This window comes from Helianthus annuus, chromosome 5 (genome assembly GCF_002127325.2).
Source record: "Helianthus annuus cultivar XRQ/B chromosome 5, HanXRQr2.0-SUNRISE, whole genome shotgun sequence".
Classification (NCBI taxonomy): Eukaryota; Viridiplantae; Streptophyta; class Magnoliopsida; order Asterales; family Asteraceae; genus Helianthus; species Helianthus annuus.
In genome coordinates this window covers 99,866,437-99,884,641 of record NC_035437.2, presented here as the reverse complement: position 1 = coordinate 99,884,641, position 18,205 = coordinate 99,866,437, and the positions used below count along the sequence as shown (strand labels likewise).

Here is an 18,205-nt window from a genome sequence, read left to right as displayed (position 1 = left end):
TGGGGCTGTGCCCAGCTGAGCATGGGGTTGTGCCCAGCTCAACACGGGGCGTGTCCAGCTCAACACGGGGCCATGCTCAGCGAGCACGGGGCAGTGTCCAGGATTGTCAGCCCTGGCAGAAAAGACAAAGTGATAGAAGCTTCTACTGCCCACTACGGGGCCGTGCCCAGCGGACACGGGGGCGTGGTCAGAGTGCTGCAGGTGCATTTATTGTAATTGCGAATTACAACTAATGAAGAGAGAGAGTGTCAGACGGGCACGGGGCCGTGTCCAGCGGACACGGGGCCGTGCCCAGGCTTCTGTTCAGCCTATAAATAGGAGTGCTTGGAGCCATTTCAACTCATCTCTTGGCACACCACCTCTCTCACACTTCATCCACCACCCACCACCACCATAACACCATCATCCACCACCATCATCCATTATCCATCATAGAGTGTGTGGGTCGTCTCGGGATCTAAGATTGATCGTAAGAGTTCTTGACAATCAAGGCCATGTTTGCCTAAGTCTCTTACATCACTTGGTGAAGACAAGTGTTTAGTATAATACTTTTTATTTTTAATCTTTTGCACTTTTTATTTGGTTTTGTATTAATGAATTTAATAACTAGTTTCTTATGTTGAAGGTGATCTTTCCTTATCGTTTGTCTGTGGTGTCTTGGCATTACTTTACTGTCTATATAAAATAAAAGATTTTCACCATTCATATCTCCACGGTCTATATGGAGGTTTGTTGGCTACCTGGTCGGGGGTTAAGGGAACGGTTTGGTAAAGGTCTTGCCCTTGTTCAGCGTTTAGAGGTCCTGCAAGGGACCTGGGTCAAATTTAGTAGGATCTCCTTCAATGCCCATAGGTATTGGATGGCGGGGATCCAAACTCTTTGACCCCCTCATAAGTTAACTACTATTAATACTATAACCCGGCTATTTAGGACTGTATCCCTGCTGACTCAGACTACTTAGTCGAGGGTAACGTCACCGCTAAAAGCGGGTCCTACCATAATTTGCATTAATAACTTAATTCATTATCTTCCATTAATCCAACCCTTTAGGATTGTATCCTTGCTGACTCAAACTACTGGGTTGAGGGTAACGTCGCCTTCAAAAGAGGGGCCTACTACAATAACTAAGATAATCTCTTAAACAAGTGCAAAAGTGCGAAAATAATCCAAGGTTATACTAATACACGAGTCGGATCCAAGTGATTCATCTTGTCTATCTGTTTTTATTTTATTTTTATTTTTCAGCATTTAGTTAGTTTTTATTTTTAGTTTAAAAACCTTTTCTAACATTTTGATTTGATTAGACGTTGAGGATAAACCGGTACTAAAAGCTCTTGTGTCCTTGGACGACCTCGGTATCTTACCAACACTATACTACGTCCACGATGGGTGCACTTGCCCATATGTGTGTTTAGTGTTAGTAAATATCGTGTTTTATAAATTTAAAACTTGGCTAAAAGTGTAAAAAGGGCTTAAATATACATCAAAAATATATTATACTACACACGCATCAAGTTTTTGGCGCCGTTGCCGGGGACACAAGGATTTTAAGAAAGCTTAAAATCGACGGCCTAATCAGTTTTTCAAAACCTTTTTAAAACGCGCGCACATTTTTCTGCATTTTAGTTTAGTTTGCATTTACAGTAGCCTGAACACGGGGCCGTGCTCACTGAACACGCCCCCGTGCTGCACATTTTTTAGTTAGATACCCAGATACAGAGTCTGAACACGGGGCCGTGCTCACTGAACACGCCCCCGTGTCCAACGTGACCAGTAACTTTAATTAAAACGCCCAGATACAGACCCTGAACACGGGGCCGTGTTCACCCAACACGGGGCCGTGTCCAGCCTCTGTTTCCATCTTTGTTTTTGTTTTCTGGTCCCGAGACTCAGTTGTAGTCTGCTGAGTGATTCTTATGGATCAATACTCAGGAGGTTACAAGTACACCTATGAGGAGGATGATTATATAAGAGACTATTGCACTAATTGTGGAAACCCGCACTCGGTACAATATTGTAACTTGTTTCAACCATCCGCTTCATACAACTATTATGAGGAGCCAAGGTACGAGCCATCAACTTCATACACATCCTATGAAGACCAAAGGTATGAACCTTCTCCCTCATACTCATATTTTGATGAACCAAGGTATGAGCCTTCATACTCATACTTTGAAGATTCAACATATGAGCCATCACCTTCATACACTTATTATGAGGAACCATGGCGTGAACAACCCACCTCATATGAGTACTATGAAAAACAAAATTTCGACCCTTATCCATCATATTCTTACAATGAAAAACAATGGTGTGAACCATCTACTTCATATGGGTACTATGAAGAACCAAGGATCGAACAACCGGCTTCAAGCTTTGAGGATCACAATCCTTTTTCTATCACCGAAGTGACCAATAGGATATTAGAACACATTAAAACTATCGAACGTTGCATAAAAGAATCTCGCGCAAGGGAAGAGGAGTCCCGCAAGAGAAGAATTAAATTGTAATAATAACGTAGAGATAGTTGAAAATGTAAAAATGGAAGAACGAGAAAGTGAAAACTGACACATGAGTTAAACAACGAAAGAGGTGAGGACGATAACGTTAAATTACAAGAAGAGTCCAATTTTGAAGAAATTAGTCTCTTGTCACCTTCTTTTGAAAATTATTGTTTAGTAACCCCTCATGCTAAGTTTTTAAAAGAGCTAAACACTAATACTAAGATTGAGGAAATGATAAGTGTTAAGTTAACTAATGATCAAACTTCGCTAATAAAAGAAGATCCTTTTGAAATTAACATTACACCGGTTCCATGTTTCTTTCAAAATTCATTTATTTGTAATATCACCATTGATAAAGATCTTTGTGTTAACATAATGCCTAACTACATTTTTGAAAAATTAAGTATTAGTGATTTTGCTCCACTTCAAATACCCATTTTTCTATCCGATCGGAAAATAATAAAATCAATCGGTGTAGTTGAGGATGTCTTGGTTCAAGCAAATCAAATGGTTATTCCAACCGACTTTGTCATCCTCGATGACGCTCCTCTAGTCTTGGGAAAACCTTTTGTAAAAACTCATGAAGCTTTGAAAAACCGGAAATTTAACAATCTACCTCTTCAATTAGGGGCATTCAAAAGGGACATAGATCTTGAGCGCTCAATGAAATATCCTTTTGGCAATAATGGCCCCCTAATTGAAGATGAGCCAGAACCACCTGATAAGGAGGGTCTAGCCAAGGACCTTTATAAAAGTGGCGCACCACGGAGGCATTCCGCGGAACTATCCTTAGTTTTAGATTAGTTTAACTTTTATGCTTTCTAGTTTAGTTTTAATTTGTAGGAATAAAACACACTCAGAATGGTGATGGATACTAAGGGAAGCTTGAACCAACACCCCATGCACAAAAACAGAGCCTCTCGACAATTTTTCTTCATTACAACAAGTTCAGCACGGGGTCGTGCTCAACCCAACACGCCCCCGTGCCCAAAACTCTGCAGAAATGCCCAATTCAGGTATCTGGACACGGGGCCGTGCTCACTGAACACGCCCCCGTGCCCAGCCTTCTGTTTATTTTTGGTACTGGCGGACATGGGGTCGTGCTCAGCCAACACCACCCCGTGTTCAGCTACCCAGTACCATAAAATCTTGTTTTTAACCCACTTTTACACATTTTAATCAACCGAAAAAACTTATTTTTGAGACACATTGAGGACAATGTGTAATTTAAGTGTGGGGGGATGCTAAAACCTTGAATTTTGCAAGTCCTGATTACAAGCCTTACACAAAACTCTATTGGAACCGCTAAACACCCCAATTTTTTTCAAAAACTTTTCATTTTTTTTACTTGTCTTGGTTTAATTTGGGAATAACAAGTTCTAAAAAGGTTATATTTTTACAAATTTACAACCGATAGCGTCGTGATAAAAAGAACCAACATAAGAAAATTATGAAACGGCATGACAAATCTAGTTAAAATTTGATTATATATATTTGATCACATAAAAACCCATTCCCACAAAAAAGTGAGTTTTGAGCCTTTATTGAGCATACAAATACATATCTTTAAACTAAATGCTCATTTTTCGTTTGTTGTGTGAATAGCCGCTTGGTTTCTTACGACTCTAGAACTTGCCATGACGATACATTCCCGGTCCTTACCAACTTAAACCCGAGTAAGTAAATGATGGAGGCATTAGGACTAACCCCTTTTTATTTCTACACCATTATTTTTCTTTTTTTTACCACCTACCCAAAATCCCCCTAGTTAACCCCTTTGAGCCTAAACCTTTTCATTTCTTAACCCAAAACAAACACCCTTTTTCCCACCAAAACCCCTTTTTCATTTTAAACCCTTTATTTTAGTAACAAAGCACGGTTTTTCTTATGACTTCCTTATAAAAAAAAAGAGAGAAAAATGATGATAATATTGAAGCCAAAAGAAATAAACAAACAAGGTTATCAAAAAGAACTTTGTTTGAAAAAAAATTGCTTCATTAAAATAAAAAGTCAAAAAAAAAAGAAAAAAAAAGGTCTTACGAAAACCGACGCTTTTTACGTTTTTCGCCCTTTTACTAACCACTAACCCAACCACCCACCTTTAGCTCAAGCCTAACCCTTCACCCAAAAAGTCCTCTTGATATTTACAAAGGTATAAAGTTAAAAAGGAGGAGGATTGATTGCTTGGCAAGTTTATGGTAGGGATAAGTTCCACGCCGCTCTCGAGTGATTCACTAAAGATACACCTTCGGCCGAGTGTGAGTGATTTCTCCCGTGAGGTATGTGAACTTGTATATAAATGGAATTTTAAAAAAGGCATGTTATGCCCAAATAAGTAATTTCTCCTATGAAACGTTCTAAATAAATCATAACGAATAGGATTGTAAATAGCATAAAAATAAAACCCAATAAAGATCTTGGATTCCCGACACTCAAGACAAGCCCAAAACCTTCTCTTCTACCCATTACATTTGGGAGTGTAAGCCACATATTAAAGAGTTTTGCTTGAGGACAAGCAAAGATTCAAGTGTGGGGGTATTTGATGTGTATAAAATGCAACATATAAATTACATCAAATGAGGCATAAAACTAACCCTTTTTAAGTACTAATGTTGGAAAAAGTGTGCTTTTGTCTTCCTTTTGTATTTTCAGGGTTAAAAGAGCTTAAACGAACAAAAGAAGCAAAAATGCAGCAAAATCCAACATAAATACAAACAAAAGGAAGAAATGTGGCATGGCTGACCCCTCGACAGCATCTTCCCAAAGCAAAAACAAGAAGAAAGCTAAGCATGGGGTTGTGCCCAGCTGAGCATGGGGTTGTGCCTAGCTGAGCATGGGGCTGTGCCCAGCTCAACACGGGGCGTGTCCAGCTCAACACGGGGCCGTGCTCAGCGAGCACGGGGCAGTGTCCAGGATGGCCAGCCCTGGCAGAAAAGACAAAGTGATAGAAGCTTCTACTGCCCACCACGGAGCCGTGCCCAGCGGACACGGGGGCGTGGTCAGAGTGCTGCAGATGCATTTATTGTAATTGCGAATTACAATTAATGAAGAGAGAGAGTGTCAGACGGGCACGGGGCCGTGTCCAGCGGACACGGGGCCGTGCCCAGGCTTCTGTTCAGCCTATAAATAGGAGTGCTTGGAGCCATTTCAACTCATCCCTTGGCACACCACCTCTCTCACACTTCATCCACCACCCACCACCACCATAACACCATCATCCACCACCATCATCCATTGTCCATCATAGAGTGTGTGAGTCGTCTCGGGATCCAAGATTGATCGTAAGAGTTCTTGACAATCAAGGCTATGTTTGCCTAAGTCTCTTATATCACATGGTGAAGACAAGTGTTTAGTATAATACTTTTTATTTTTAATCTTTTGCACTTTTTATTTGGTTTTGTATTAGTGACTTTAATAACTAGTTGCTTATGTTGAAGGTGATCTTTCCTTATCGTTTGTCCGTGGTGTCTTGGCATTATTTTACTGTCTATATAAAATAAAAGATTTTCACCATTCATATCTCCACGGTCTATATGGAGGTATGTTGGCTACCTGGTCGGGGGTTAAGGGAACGGTTTGGTAACGGTCTTGCCCTTGTTCAGCGTTTAGAGGTCCTGCAAGGGACCTGAGTCAAATTTAGTAGGATCTCCTTCAATGCCCATAGGTATTGGATGGCGGGGATCCAAACTCTTTGACCCCCTCATAAGTTAACTACTATTAATACTATAACCCGGCTATTTAGGACTGTATCCCTGCTGACTCAGACTACTTAGTCGAGGGTAACGTCACCGCCAAAAGCGGGGCCTACCATAATTTGCATTAATAACTTAATTCATTTTCTTCCAATAATCCAACCCTTTAGGATTGTATCCTTGCTGACTCAAACTACTGGGTTGAGGGTAACGTCGCCTTCAAAAGAGGGGCCTACTACAATAACTAAGATAATCTCTTAAAAAGTGCAAAAATGCGAAAATAATCAAAGGTTATACTAATACACGAGTCGGATCCAAGTGATTCATCTTGTCTATCTGTTTTTATTTTATTTTTATTTTTCAGCATTTAGTTAGTTTTTATTTTTAGTTTAAAAACCTTTTCTAACATTTTGATTTGATTAGACGTTGAGGATAAACTGGTACTAAAAGCTCTTGTGTCCTTGGACGACCTCGGTATCTTACCAACACTATACTACGTCCACGATGGGTGCACTTGCCCATATGTGTGTTTAGTGTTAGTAAATATCGTGTTTTATAAATTTAAAACTTGACTAAAAGTGTAAAAAGGACTTAAATATACATCAAAAATATATTACACTACACACGCATCAAACACTAAATCAAATGATTTTCATGTTTTGAAATATTGTAAGTAAATTTTAATGAGATCCAGAAAATGGATTAAATTTGTTACAAGATTTCAATATAAACTTCAATTAAATTAAATAGATATTAAAGATTATTTAAATTAATATGAATATGTGGATTTTTATTAAATGAATTAAATTGTTTGATGAAGAAAAAAATAGGCTTTGACCGATTAATTTACCTGTACTTTATTCAACCAATTAATTTAATTAATACACAAAACCAATAGGTACTTCCACTAGCTAATTTGTATAAAGTAGCATTTTAGATGGAAAATTTCATACGACAGTTTGTAAATCTAATCTATTTATTTGATAAAAATTGAATAACAATAACTAAAATTGAACCACACTGGATTGATAACTTTGCAAGTAAAACATTCAAATAATTTAACTAAAGGATTTCAAAACAAATGATAATATATAGTCACTTTTTGTTTAAGTATAAAATGACATTCATCCTTGCACAATACGGGTAATAATAAGTATTGAAAACCTAAATGATAAACATTAAATCTAAAAACCTATAACAATAATGAAATTATCTTAATTAAAAAATGTAAATTTCTATCAAAACTTAATAAAAGCACTACTCGTATTCAAATAATTACTTGATGTAAACATAAATTTTTCTAAATAATTATACTATAGTACTCCTAAATAAATAAGATACATTTACCTATTGATATATAGGTTTCATGTAAGTTCTAAGTTCTGGTAGAACAAATTCAATGTGGAATGCCTAATCAATTTCAACATCAAAATACGATGTTTGTTATATGAAAATCAACATGATATAATACTAATAAATTAATTTGCTTTTTTTTTTTTTGAATGGCCAACAAAATATTTTATTAATTCCTAGCCAGCGGCTAGCACCAAAATTACATACACCAATGTTAGAAAACAAAACTTTATGGTCGCAGATGATATAAGGCATTAAACTTAAATTTTAATGGAAATTATTGTCAATGCATTTAATTTTAATTATTGCATTTAAAACAATAAATAAGAAAAATGGGTTAACCATTTCCAAGAATATTATCGGTGTTACTTGTTTCGTTTTCAACTACCACCAAAGAAGAAGAATAATATAAGCTAGTTTGACCAATATTTTAAGCCATCACATGTATACTTTTAGCAGTCAATTCTACATAACAGATTAATAGTTGTGGATAGTAATAGAGTATAAAGTCGATAGTTACCTGAGATATTAAGTATATTCTTATTAAAGAGAATAGAACAATATTACTGGTGGAGGTCCCCAAACGTGATGCAACAACCACTAACGTCACTAGTTTAGTTGACAAAAGGATGATCGATAAGGGGCACTAGGTCGCCGCCATACACACCAAACATCCACAAAATCGCATCATCGGATGTCACACCCAAATCAACAAATAATTTACACTTGAATGGTTACCGACCATGTATGACTTTTTGACTGCGCACTTTCGTGCTGATAACGTGTTATGAAACAACGACCTACTAGCAATGTATGGAGAAGAATGAGAGAATAGAAGATGAATTTCTTATTGATGTAAAATATGGATCATAATGCCTCTATTTATAGGCTTACAAGATGAGAGTTAAGTACATGAAAAGATGGGAGTTAAGTACATTAAGAGTACAAATGGATAGTTACACAATAAATAAATAAATATTAATTCATAACAGTTCTATTTGAAAAAAAAATTGTTATTGTTATTCTATTAAAAAGCATAGTAAACACTTTTACGGTTTAAGGTTAACATAGGTAAAAGTAGAGGTGCACAAACCGGATTTTTTAATACCCGGTAATAGATGCCACAATTTATGGAATAGATTGGATAGTATTTTTGTATAGTATTGATTGTAATTATCATCCCCAAATATAGGAGATTCGGTTGTAACTATATATTGTATTGTTTGTGAATAGAAAAGGCATGCTTGACAATTATCTTACATGGTATTAACCCTAACACGATCCTCTTGATTGTCGGCCTCCTTCCCTTCTTTTCAGTCTTCACTTTGCCGCCTCCTTCCTTCTTTTTCCCCATGGCCGATCAGAAACTACATCCTGCAGTGACCGTATCCAACATCAAGACCTTTGTTCCCATAACCCTGGATCACGAAGCTTCGGACTATAACACTTGGTCCGAATTGTTTCGCCTCCACTGCACTGCATACCTCGTTGCTGACCATCTCTCTCCTCGAAAACCACCACCCACTGCCGCTGACAAAGACAAAGACAAAGAGCCTGATGTCTCTTCATCATCTTCGGCCGACTCTTGGGAGCGGCTAGATGCCAGCGTACTTCAGTGGATGTACGGTACTATCTCCACGGATCTTCTCAAGACCGTTATCAAAACCCAAACCACTGTGTATGATGCCTGGAAGGCCATTGAGTCTTTGTTCCAGGATAACAAAGCCACTCGTGCGCTGTTTCTGAAACAAAAGTTTGCCAACACTCGTTTGGAAAACTTTTCCTCCATGGAGGCCGATTGTCAAGAACTCAAGGTTCTCTCTGACCAACTGAGCAATGTCGACGCTCATGTCGATGAACAGACTCTTGTTCTATAGACCATTGCTGGTCTTACGGAACAATATGAAACCGTCGGTACCATCCTCCAGAATACCAAACCCCTACCCTCCTTCTTTGAGGTCCGTTCTCAACTCTGTATGAATAAGACCACCAAATCCAATCAAGCCCTTCACTCCGCCACCCAAGCCTCTACCGCCCTTCTTACCCAAAGCCGCACCAACCACACACCTTCGAACACTCACAACAACAACCCCACTGCCCCCCATAATCCTCGTGACCCCAGCCGAGGCCGAGGTCGCTCTCACGACCGAGGCCGAGGCCGATCATCACCCTCTCAGTCCAATCGCAGCTCCCACTCTTCTTAACCTAACCATCCCTACATTGTTTTCCCTAACCATTGGACCAACAACCAATGGGCCAATCTTCTAAACCAAGCCCAAAACTACAACACCACTACTCACTCCTCTCTCGGCCCAACCCAAGCCGCCCCACCATGCCCCTACCTTTCCACTGTCCCAGCCAACCACCCGCCACCGCTCACTCACACCGCACCCATTCGTACCATGCACACCCGCGCAATGGACGGCATCACTAAACCAAAACAACATTTCAACCCGAACACCACCTCCAAAATTCGATACCCAAAAACCCACAGGTTGCTCTGTCCATACCTGAATGGCATAACGCCATGACAAATGAATTTAGTGCTTTAATTAAAAATGAGACCTGGGAACTGGTACCTCGTCGCCCCAACATGAATATTATTCGGTGTATGTGGTTATTTAAACACAAATTTCGTTCAGATGGTACTCTTGAACGATGCAAGGCCAGGTTGGTTTGTGATGGTCGTAGTCAGCAGGTGGGAATGGATTGTGGTGAAACATTTAGTCCAGTGGTTAAGCCAACTACCATACGGACTGTTCTTACATTGGCTCTTTCTCAGTCTTGGCCAATTCACCAATTGGATGTGACAAATGCCTTCTTGCACGGGCACTTACAGGAAACCGTTTTTATGCATCAACCAATGGGATTTTGTCATCGTGACTATCCTGATCATGTCTGTCGTCTCAAAAAGTCCCTCTATGGTCTCAAACAGGCACCTCGGGCGTGGTAACAAAGGTTTGCTGACTTTGTTGTTCAACAAGGATTTTATCAGTGCAATTCTGACAACTCCCTCTTTGTCTATCATCATGGTCAACATGTTGCTTATCTTTTACTTTATGTTGACGATATCATTCTTACCACCTCGTCTGACTCTCTTCGCTAGTAGCTTATGTCCACTCTTGCAGGTGAATTCGCCATGAAAGATTTAGGACCACTGACATATTTTCTTGGTGTCTCCGTCATGCGAAACGGTGACAACTTATTTATATCTCAACAAGCTTATGCGAGGGACATCATTCATCGTGCAGGCATGGACTCTTGCAAGCCTGCTGCGACTCCCGTAGACACTCAGACAAAATTGGGCGATACTTCTGGCCCTCTCTTTGATGACCCCACCACTTACAGAAGTCTCACTCATTGGAATGCTCTTAAACGCATTCAAGGTACTGCTGACTTCGGGCTACATCTTCATGCCTCATCTTCTCTCTCCATTCGTGCCTACACAGATGCGGATGGGCCGGTTGTCCTGATACTCGACGATCCACGTCTGGTTATTGTGTTTATTTGGGTGATAACCTGGTTTCCTGGTCCTCTAAGCGCCAGTCTACCATCTCCCGTTCTAGTGCTGAAGCCAAATATCGAGGTGTCGCCAACGTCGTACCCGAAATATGTTGGCTCAGAAATCTTCTTCTTGAACTTCGACGGCCATTATCTAAGGCTTCTTTGGTATACTGTGACAACATAAATGCCATCTACTTGTCAGGAAATCCGGTCCAACACCAACGTACTAAGCACATTGAACTCGATATCCATTTTGTACGGGATCATGTTTAGAAGGGTTTGGTTCGCATATTACATGTCCCTTCCAGATTTCAAGTTGCTGATATCTTCACAAAGGGTTTGCCTCGGGTTCTCTTTGATGACTTCAGATCCAGTCTAAGCATTCATTCTCCTCCCGCTTCGACTGCGGGGGTGTAATAGACGCCACAATTTATGGAATAGATTGGATAGTATTTTTGTATAGTATTAATTGTAATTATCATCTCCAAATATAGGAGATTCGGTTGTAACTATATATTGTATTGTTTTTGAATAGAAGAGGCATACTTGACAATTATCTTACACCCGGGTTCGGGTATATATCCGGGTACGGGTACGACCGGGTTTTAACTTTTCGGGTATTGGTCATACCCGGGTCGGGTTCCGGTCCGGGTATTGGCCAGAAAATCTATACCCGGTGTACCCGGGTTCGGGTAGGGTTCAGGTTCGGGTTTTCAATACCCGGGTATTAGAATACCCTATTTCCGGGTTTGGGTGGGTTCGGGTATTGGCCGAATAGGGTTCGGGTATTGTTCGGTTATGGTTCGGGTTCGGGTATAGATCGGGTTATTCGATTATTTTTTTGCATAAAACATAGAAATATAATGGAAACCTTTATTTATACATATTGTATGCCTTGAAATCTACCCAAAAAATCCTTAGACATGCTCTGAACGTTCAAAAAAAAACTGTTGTACACAACGGATCCGGGTAGTACGGAAACCCGGGTCCGGGTATTACGAAAACCCGGTATGCTAAAAACCCGGGTACAAACCGGGTACTAAAAAACCTGGGTTCGGGTATTGAACGAAATATTCATACCCGGTCCCTACCCTATGGGTAGGGTCGGGTTCGGGTTTAAAAACCCGGTTTTTCTAATACTCGGGTTTTGGTTTTTTTTCGGGTTCGGGTCTCCAGGTTCTGGTTTTTTGTACACCTCTAGCTAAAAGTAAAACAACAAAATAGATTAATGTAATGAAGTAAAACATTTTATTGAAACATATTTACATTAAATATCACACAACAAACCGAATAGGGAGTTGGTTCTTTGAAAATCCACTAAAGTTTTTTTTACATATTTATTTTGAAGGACAAAATGGAACATAAGCTCAAGTCACTCACCTTTTGCAGTCTATTTCCCACCGAATTTGTCCCAGCACCCTCCAAATTTGAGCCAAGCATACACCTGTGTCCACACCATGTCTGCCACCGGACATTGTACCAAGACATGGTATGCTGTCTCTACGGATCGCTCGCACAAACTACACAAAAATGAGGGTAGGGTTATACCTCTATTTGCTAATGTCATTGCGATTGGAATCTTTCCTTGCATAGCTCTCCAAACAAAAGGATTCGCTTTTGGTGTTGCCCCGTTGTTCCAGTAGTAACCATTCGCTGCTGTTCAAATCACACCTTAACATACATAAGCATTAGGCAACTATAGGATTTATTTATTTTTGTCCATATATTCCTCTTTTATTATTGGTCTATCAATTATCTTATTTCCTTGTTTAGTTGATTGTCAGACCCTATTTTAATCCCTTTCTATGGTTGTAATCGATAAGAAAAATCAATAAGAAATATTCTTGAATTCCCCATACCATTGAATTTTAGATGGCATCAGAGCGGTTCTGGTAATCAAACTCAGTCGATTCCAACATCATGAACGGAAGCGACGGTGACAAGGGTGGATCCAGCATGATCGACTTCTCGTCGCCATATTACCTGCATCCTTCGGATTCCCCAAAGCAACCCTCTGTCAACGAGGTTCTCACTGACGGAAACTACAACGATTGGGCACAAGAAATGACCAATTTTCTCTTTGCCAAAAACAAAATAGATTTTGTTGACGGAACCTTAAAGAAACCAGAGACTTCATCTTCTCAATACAAATCATGGATGAGGTGTGATGCAATGATAAAGGGATGGCTCACTACAGCCATGGAGAAAAGTATACGTGATAGCGTGAAATATGCTGTCACATCCTCAGAGATTTGGTCAGATCTGAAGGAAAGATTCGGAAAAGAAAGCGCGCCAAGGACCTATGAATTGAAGCAGAAGATCGCTGCTACACGTCAAGATGGCAGCAACGTGTCGACCTACTACACCCGTCTCAGGTCCTTATGGGATGAATCCCATTCGATTTTTCCTTTTCCATGTTGTTCATGCAATAAATGTACATGTGAACTTGGTAAGAAAATTGCTGAACACCTTGAGAAACAACAACTCTATGAGTTTCTTATGGGTCTTGACAACGACTTCAATGTCATCAGGACTCAAATTTTAGCAACAAAACCCGTTCCTACCTTAGGGACAGCCTATCACATGGTTGCAGAAGATGAAAGGCAAAGGGCCATATCAAATGAGAATCGAGTCGCACCCGAATCCGCTGCGTTCAAGACATTCCAGAAGCGTCACAATAATTTTAAATCACCAAAAGAAAAGTACACAACCACGCAAGAAAAGGAAAGCAAACAAAACGACCAATGCACCTTTTGTGGAAGGAACAGTCACAAGCGAGAAGGGTGTTTCAAGCTAGTCGGTTACCCCGATTGGTGGCCCGGGAAGAAAGACGACAAGGCAAAGCCGAAGGCAGCTTGCGTTGACACCGGAACAAGCCCCATACCTGGGATAAGCGAGGAGCAGTACCAAGCGTTTGTGAAGTTTTTCTCGGGTTCCGGTAATAATGTTGAAACAAAATCTGAGGCCAACATGGCAGGTAATAGGGACGGTAAATTGGTCGTTGACTCGGGTTGCACCGAGTACATACACACGAATCCAACATTCTTGAAAATAATAAGGGAACCTCAAATGAGGCCCCTGTTGTTATACCTAATGGGCATGCGATCCCTGTTAAGGGGAAGGGAGATTTTATGTTACCAGGGGGAGCAAAACTAAATGGAGTTCTTTATGTTCCAAATTTTAAGCATAATCTTCTTTCTGTTAGTAGAATATGCAAAGATCTTCAATGTGCTGTAACATTCTTCCCCAATTTTTTTGTCATGCAGGGTCTACGTACGAGGAGCTTGATTGGATCGGGTAAGTGCCAAGGGGGGTTATATCTCATGGACATGCTCGAAAAGGGAAGAAGAGCCATGATGACTACAACGGACACATGGCTAAAAGATTGGGACATGCTTCAAGGGATAAACTCTCCAATGTTAGTCTCTTTAAAAATAATCCTAGTAAACTCAGTGGTGTTTTTTGTGATTCGTGTGCTAAGGCCAAACATGTTCGTACTCCTTTTCCAAATAGTTTTATTAAGACCAATGGTTGTTTTGAGCTCATTCATTGTGATATTTGGGGAGGTTATCGGATTCCATCATACACACGTGCAAATTTTTTTCTCACCATTGTTGATGATTATAGTAGGTCGGTGTGGGTCTTCCTAATAAAACACAAAAGTGATGCTAGTCAGTGTTTAATGATTTTTCACAATTTGTTGAAGTTCAATTTAAAAAGCAAATTAAAAGGGTTAGATGTGACAATGGTGGGGAATTTACATCAAATTCCATGATTGCTTTCTATGAGAAGAATGGAATTTTATTAGAGACGACGTGCCCTCATACCCCACAACAGAACGGGGTAGTGGAAAGGAAGCACAGACACTTGCTCGAGACAGCACGTGCCTTACGTTTTGAGGCAAGTATCCCAAAAAGATTTTGGGGAGAATGTATTTTAACTGCTGCGTATATAATAAATCGTCTCCCTTCAAAGGTGATTAATAACAAAACTCCTTACGAACTCGTTTGGAATCAAGAACCCACATATGAGCATTTAAGAATTTTTGGGTGTTTAGCTTATTTCAGAAATACCAACACAAAGGGGGACAAGTTCGAAGAAAGAGGGAAACCCGGGGTATTTTTGGGGTACCCACAAGGGACAAAAGGATATAAAATTTACGACATTGAAAGTAAAAAAAATCGTTGTGAGTCGGGACGTATTATTTACTGAAAAAAATTTCCCCTTCAAGAACATCATAGGAACCATTGATTACAATAAAGATGAGCCAACTAAAGTTCTTAGTGATTTTGGGTCCACTGATGATTTTTCGAACAGTAGTGTACAAATAAATAATTTTGATGAGCCACCATTAAACTCTCCTAGCACTACATCAGAAAGCATAGGACCTGAAGAAGAAAATGTTGCTCCAATTGGGAATGATTTTTCCACCAGTGATAGTCCAGTTTTGGGTCCAGAAATGGAGGAAGAGCATGCTGTTCCTCATGAAGAACCGGAACCAAGAAGTAAAAGGGTCCGATCGCAACCGACTCATTTGAATGATTATGTCGTGAGCCTCCCCCCTTCGGTCACCAATTCTCAACCCGGCTCCAGTCAAGCAAACTCGACGGTACACCCCATATCTCATTTTGTTTCTTATGCAAATTTTTCTCATTCTCATAAGGCCTTCTTAACGGCCATAAGTTCTAATCATGAACCAAGCTGTTTTGAACAAGCTACACAGGATGAGAAGTGGCGGAACGCCATGCAACAAGAAATTAAGGCCCTCGAAAAGAACGGGACGTGGACCTTGGAAGAATTACCAGAGGGAAAGCGGCCTACAGACTCTAAATGGGTCTATAAGACAAAGTTTAAATCTGATGGAGAGGTTGAGAGATACAAGGCCAGACTTGTTGCCAAAGGGTTCACACAGATGGAAGGAGTGGACTATCATGAAACGTTTGCTCCTGTTGCCAAGCTTGTCACTGTTCGAACTCTATTAGCTGTTGCAACAAAGAAAGATTGGATAATCCACCAACTGGACGTTAACAACGCGTTCTTACATGGAGATCTAGATGAAGAAGTCTACATGAAGATTCCCAAAGGTTTTGAAAAAGAAGGAGAGACCAGAGTATGTCGTCTTCGAAAATCACTTTACGGGCTTAAGCAAGCATCAAGAAACTGGTATAAAAGGTTAACAAGCTTTCTCCTCTCCTTGAACTTCAAACAATCAAAAGCAGATTATTCCTTGTTCACCTATCAAAAGGCAGGCATCTATGTAGCCATCCTTATTTATGTGGATGACGTCATTATTGTCGGGGATAATTCCAAAAAAATTCAACAAATAAAGCAACAACTTGACGATGAATTTAGTATCAAAGACCTTGGCCCACTGAAATATTTTCTTGGCATTGAAGTGGCCAAAACAAAGGATGGCTTAGTTTTGAGCCAACGAAAATACATTTTAGACATCTTAAAGGACAGTGGAATGTTGGGTTGTCGGCCAAGTGCATTTCCCTTCGAACAAGGAACCAAACTAGACAAAGGAGAAAAGGAAGCTCGTGTTGATGCTACCCAATACCGAAGACTTGTGGGAAGATTGTTATACCTACAAGCAACTCGACCCGATGTCACATATGCAGTAAATGTTCTAAGTCAATTTGTAGCAGATCCCCGAAAGAACCATTTGTAGGCTGCAAATCGGGTTTTAAGGTACCTAAAGGGAACGCCGGGGCAAGGGATTCTCCTTCCACGCGAAGGACCTCCAGTTTTGACCGGATACTGTGACTCAGACTGGCTTGGGTGCCCATTTACAAGACGGTCTAGAACAGGGTATCTCCTCTTACTTGGTGGCAGCCCCATCTCTTGGAAAACTAAGAAGCAGTCTGTCGTCTCCCGGTCTTCAGCAGAGGCAGAGTATAGAGCGATGGCTTCCACTGTTAGTGAAATTCTTTGGGTGCGATGGTTACTAAAAGATATGCAAGTTCAAATCACGACACCAACGTCCCTGTTTTGTGATAATCAGGCGGCACGTCACATAGCCAACAATCCCGTTTACCATGAACGGACAAAACATGTTGAAATGGATTGTTTTTTTGTTCGTGAACGCGTGGAGACCAGAGAAATAGAGCCGAAACCAATTGAAAGCAAACTCCAACTTGCGGACCTTCTAACCAAGGGTCTCGGTACGCAACAACTCCGTTCTTTACTAAGCAAGATGGGCATTCGTGATCTTCATGCTCCATCTTGAGGGGGAGTATAGGATTTATTTATTTTTGTCCATATATTCCTCTTTTATTATTGGTCTATCAATTATCTTATTTCCTTGTTTAGTTGATTGTCAGACCCTATTTTAATCCCTTTCTATGGTTGTAATCGATAAGAAAAATCAATAAGAAATATTCTTGAATTCTCCATACCATTGAATTTTAGAAACAAACTCGAGTAATTCTTCTAATCACACCTTTGTGTGTACATAGTGGTTGAAACCGTGGATGTAATTAACCTGGTACAAAGCCATTTATACTTAGTATACATAAAAGAGGACTTTGTGACAACATTATACATTTATTTTCACATTTCATGTAGCCTAATCAGTTTTGGGAAAAAATGTGTAAAAACTTCATAGAAGATATGAGCATTAATTAATGAGAATGTGTACTTGCTGAACCAGTAAGAGATCTGAACCATTAAGAGCAAGCATAATGTTTAACCGCCCAGAGGCAAATGTCTAACTATTCAGACTTAATATAATGTTTAACCATTCAGAGGCAAATGTCTGAATCATTCAGACATCTGCTCGCGAAACAAACAGTTTGAACCATTAACAGCTTCATTAAGAGCTAAACAAACAACCCCTAAGTCTCATATTATTCTGTTAAGATATGATGGGTAAAAAGAGTATTTGATTCATGTGAGTGAGGTTTATACATCTCCAATTATTGTTTGGAAAATTAAAACTTTCATAAACATGCATGGCTAAAGAGAGGTGAAAACATGTATTTGTTTGTTTAATGAATTTGATGATGTTACATTTCGTGAATTGGAAACTAGTGATTTAAATGTATAAATATGTGTAAATCATGTTGTTTGCTAAAATTAAATACTTGAAAACAAAAAAATGGTAGCATCCTAAGACCGTGGGTATGGGGCTTGGGTTGGGGCGTGGGTTGG

At 39.9% G+C, this 18,205-nt stretch overlaps 2 protein-coding genes across 2 annotated transcripts; both read left to right on the top strand.

Moving 5' to 3' along the window:
* The first annotated feature begins 8,901 nt into the window (after positions 1-8,901).
* Positions 8,902-9,426, top strand: LOC110942876. The gene has a single exon (XM_022184637.1). The coding sequence runs from the start codon at positions 8,902-8,904 to the stop codon at positions 9,424-9,426; it is 525 nt and encodes a 174-aa protein (XP_022040329.1).
* Positions 9,427-10,661: 1,235 nt separating this feature from the next.
* On the top strand, positions 10,662-11,237 carry LOC110942875 (uncharacterized mitochondrial protein AtMg00810-like). The gene has a single exon (XM_022184636.1). It carries the CDS (start codon positions 10,662-10,664, stop codon positions 11,235-11,237), a length of 576 nt encoding a protein of 191 aa, XP_022040328.1.
* Positions 11,238-18,205: the final 6,968 nt, after the last annotated feature.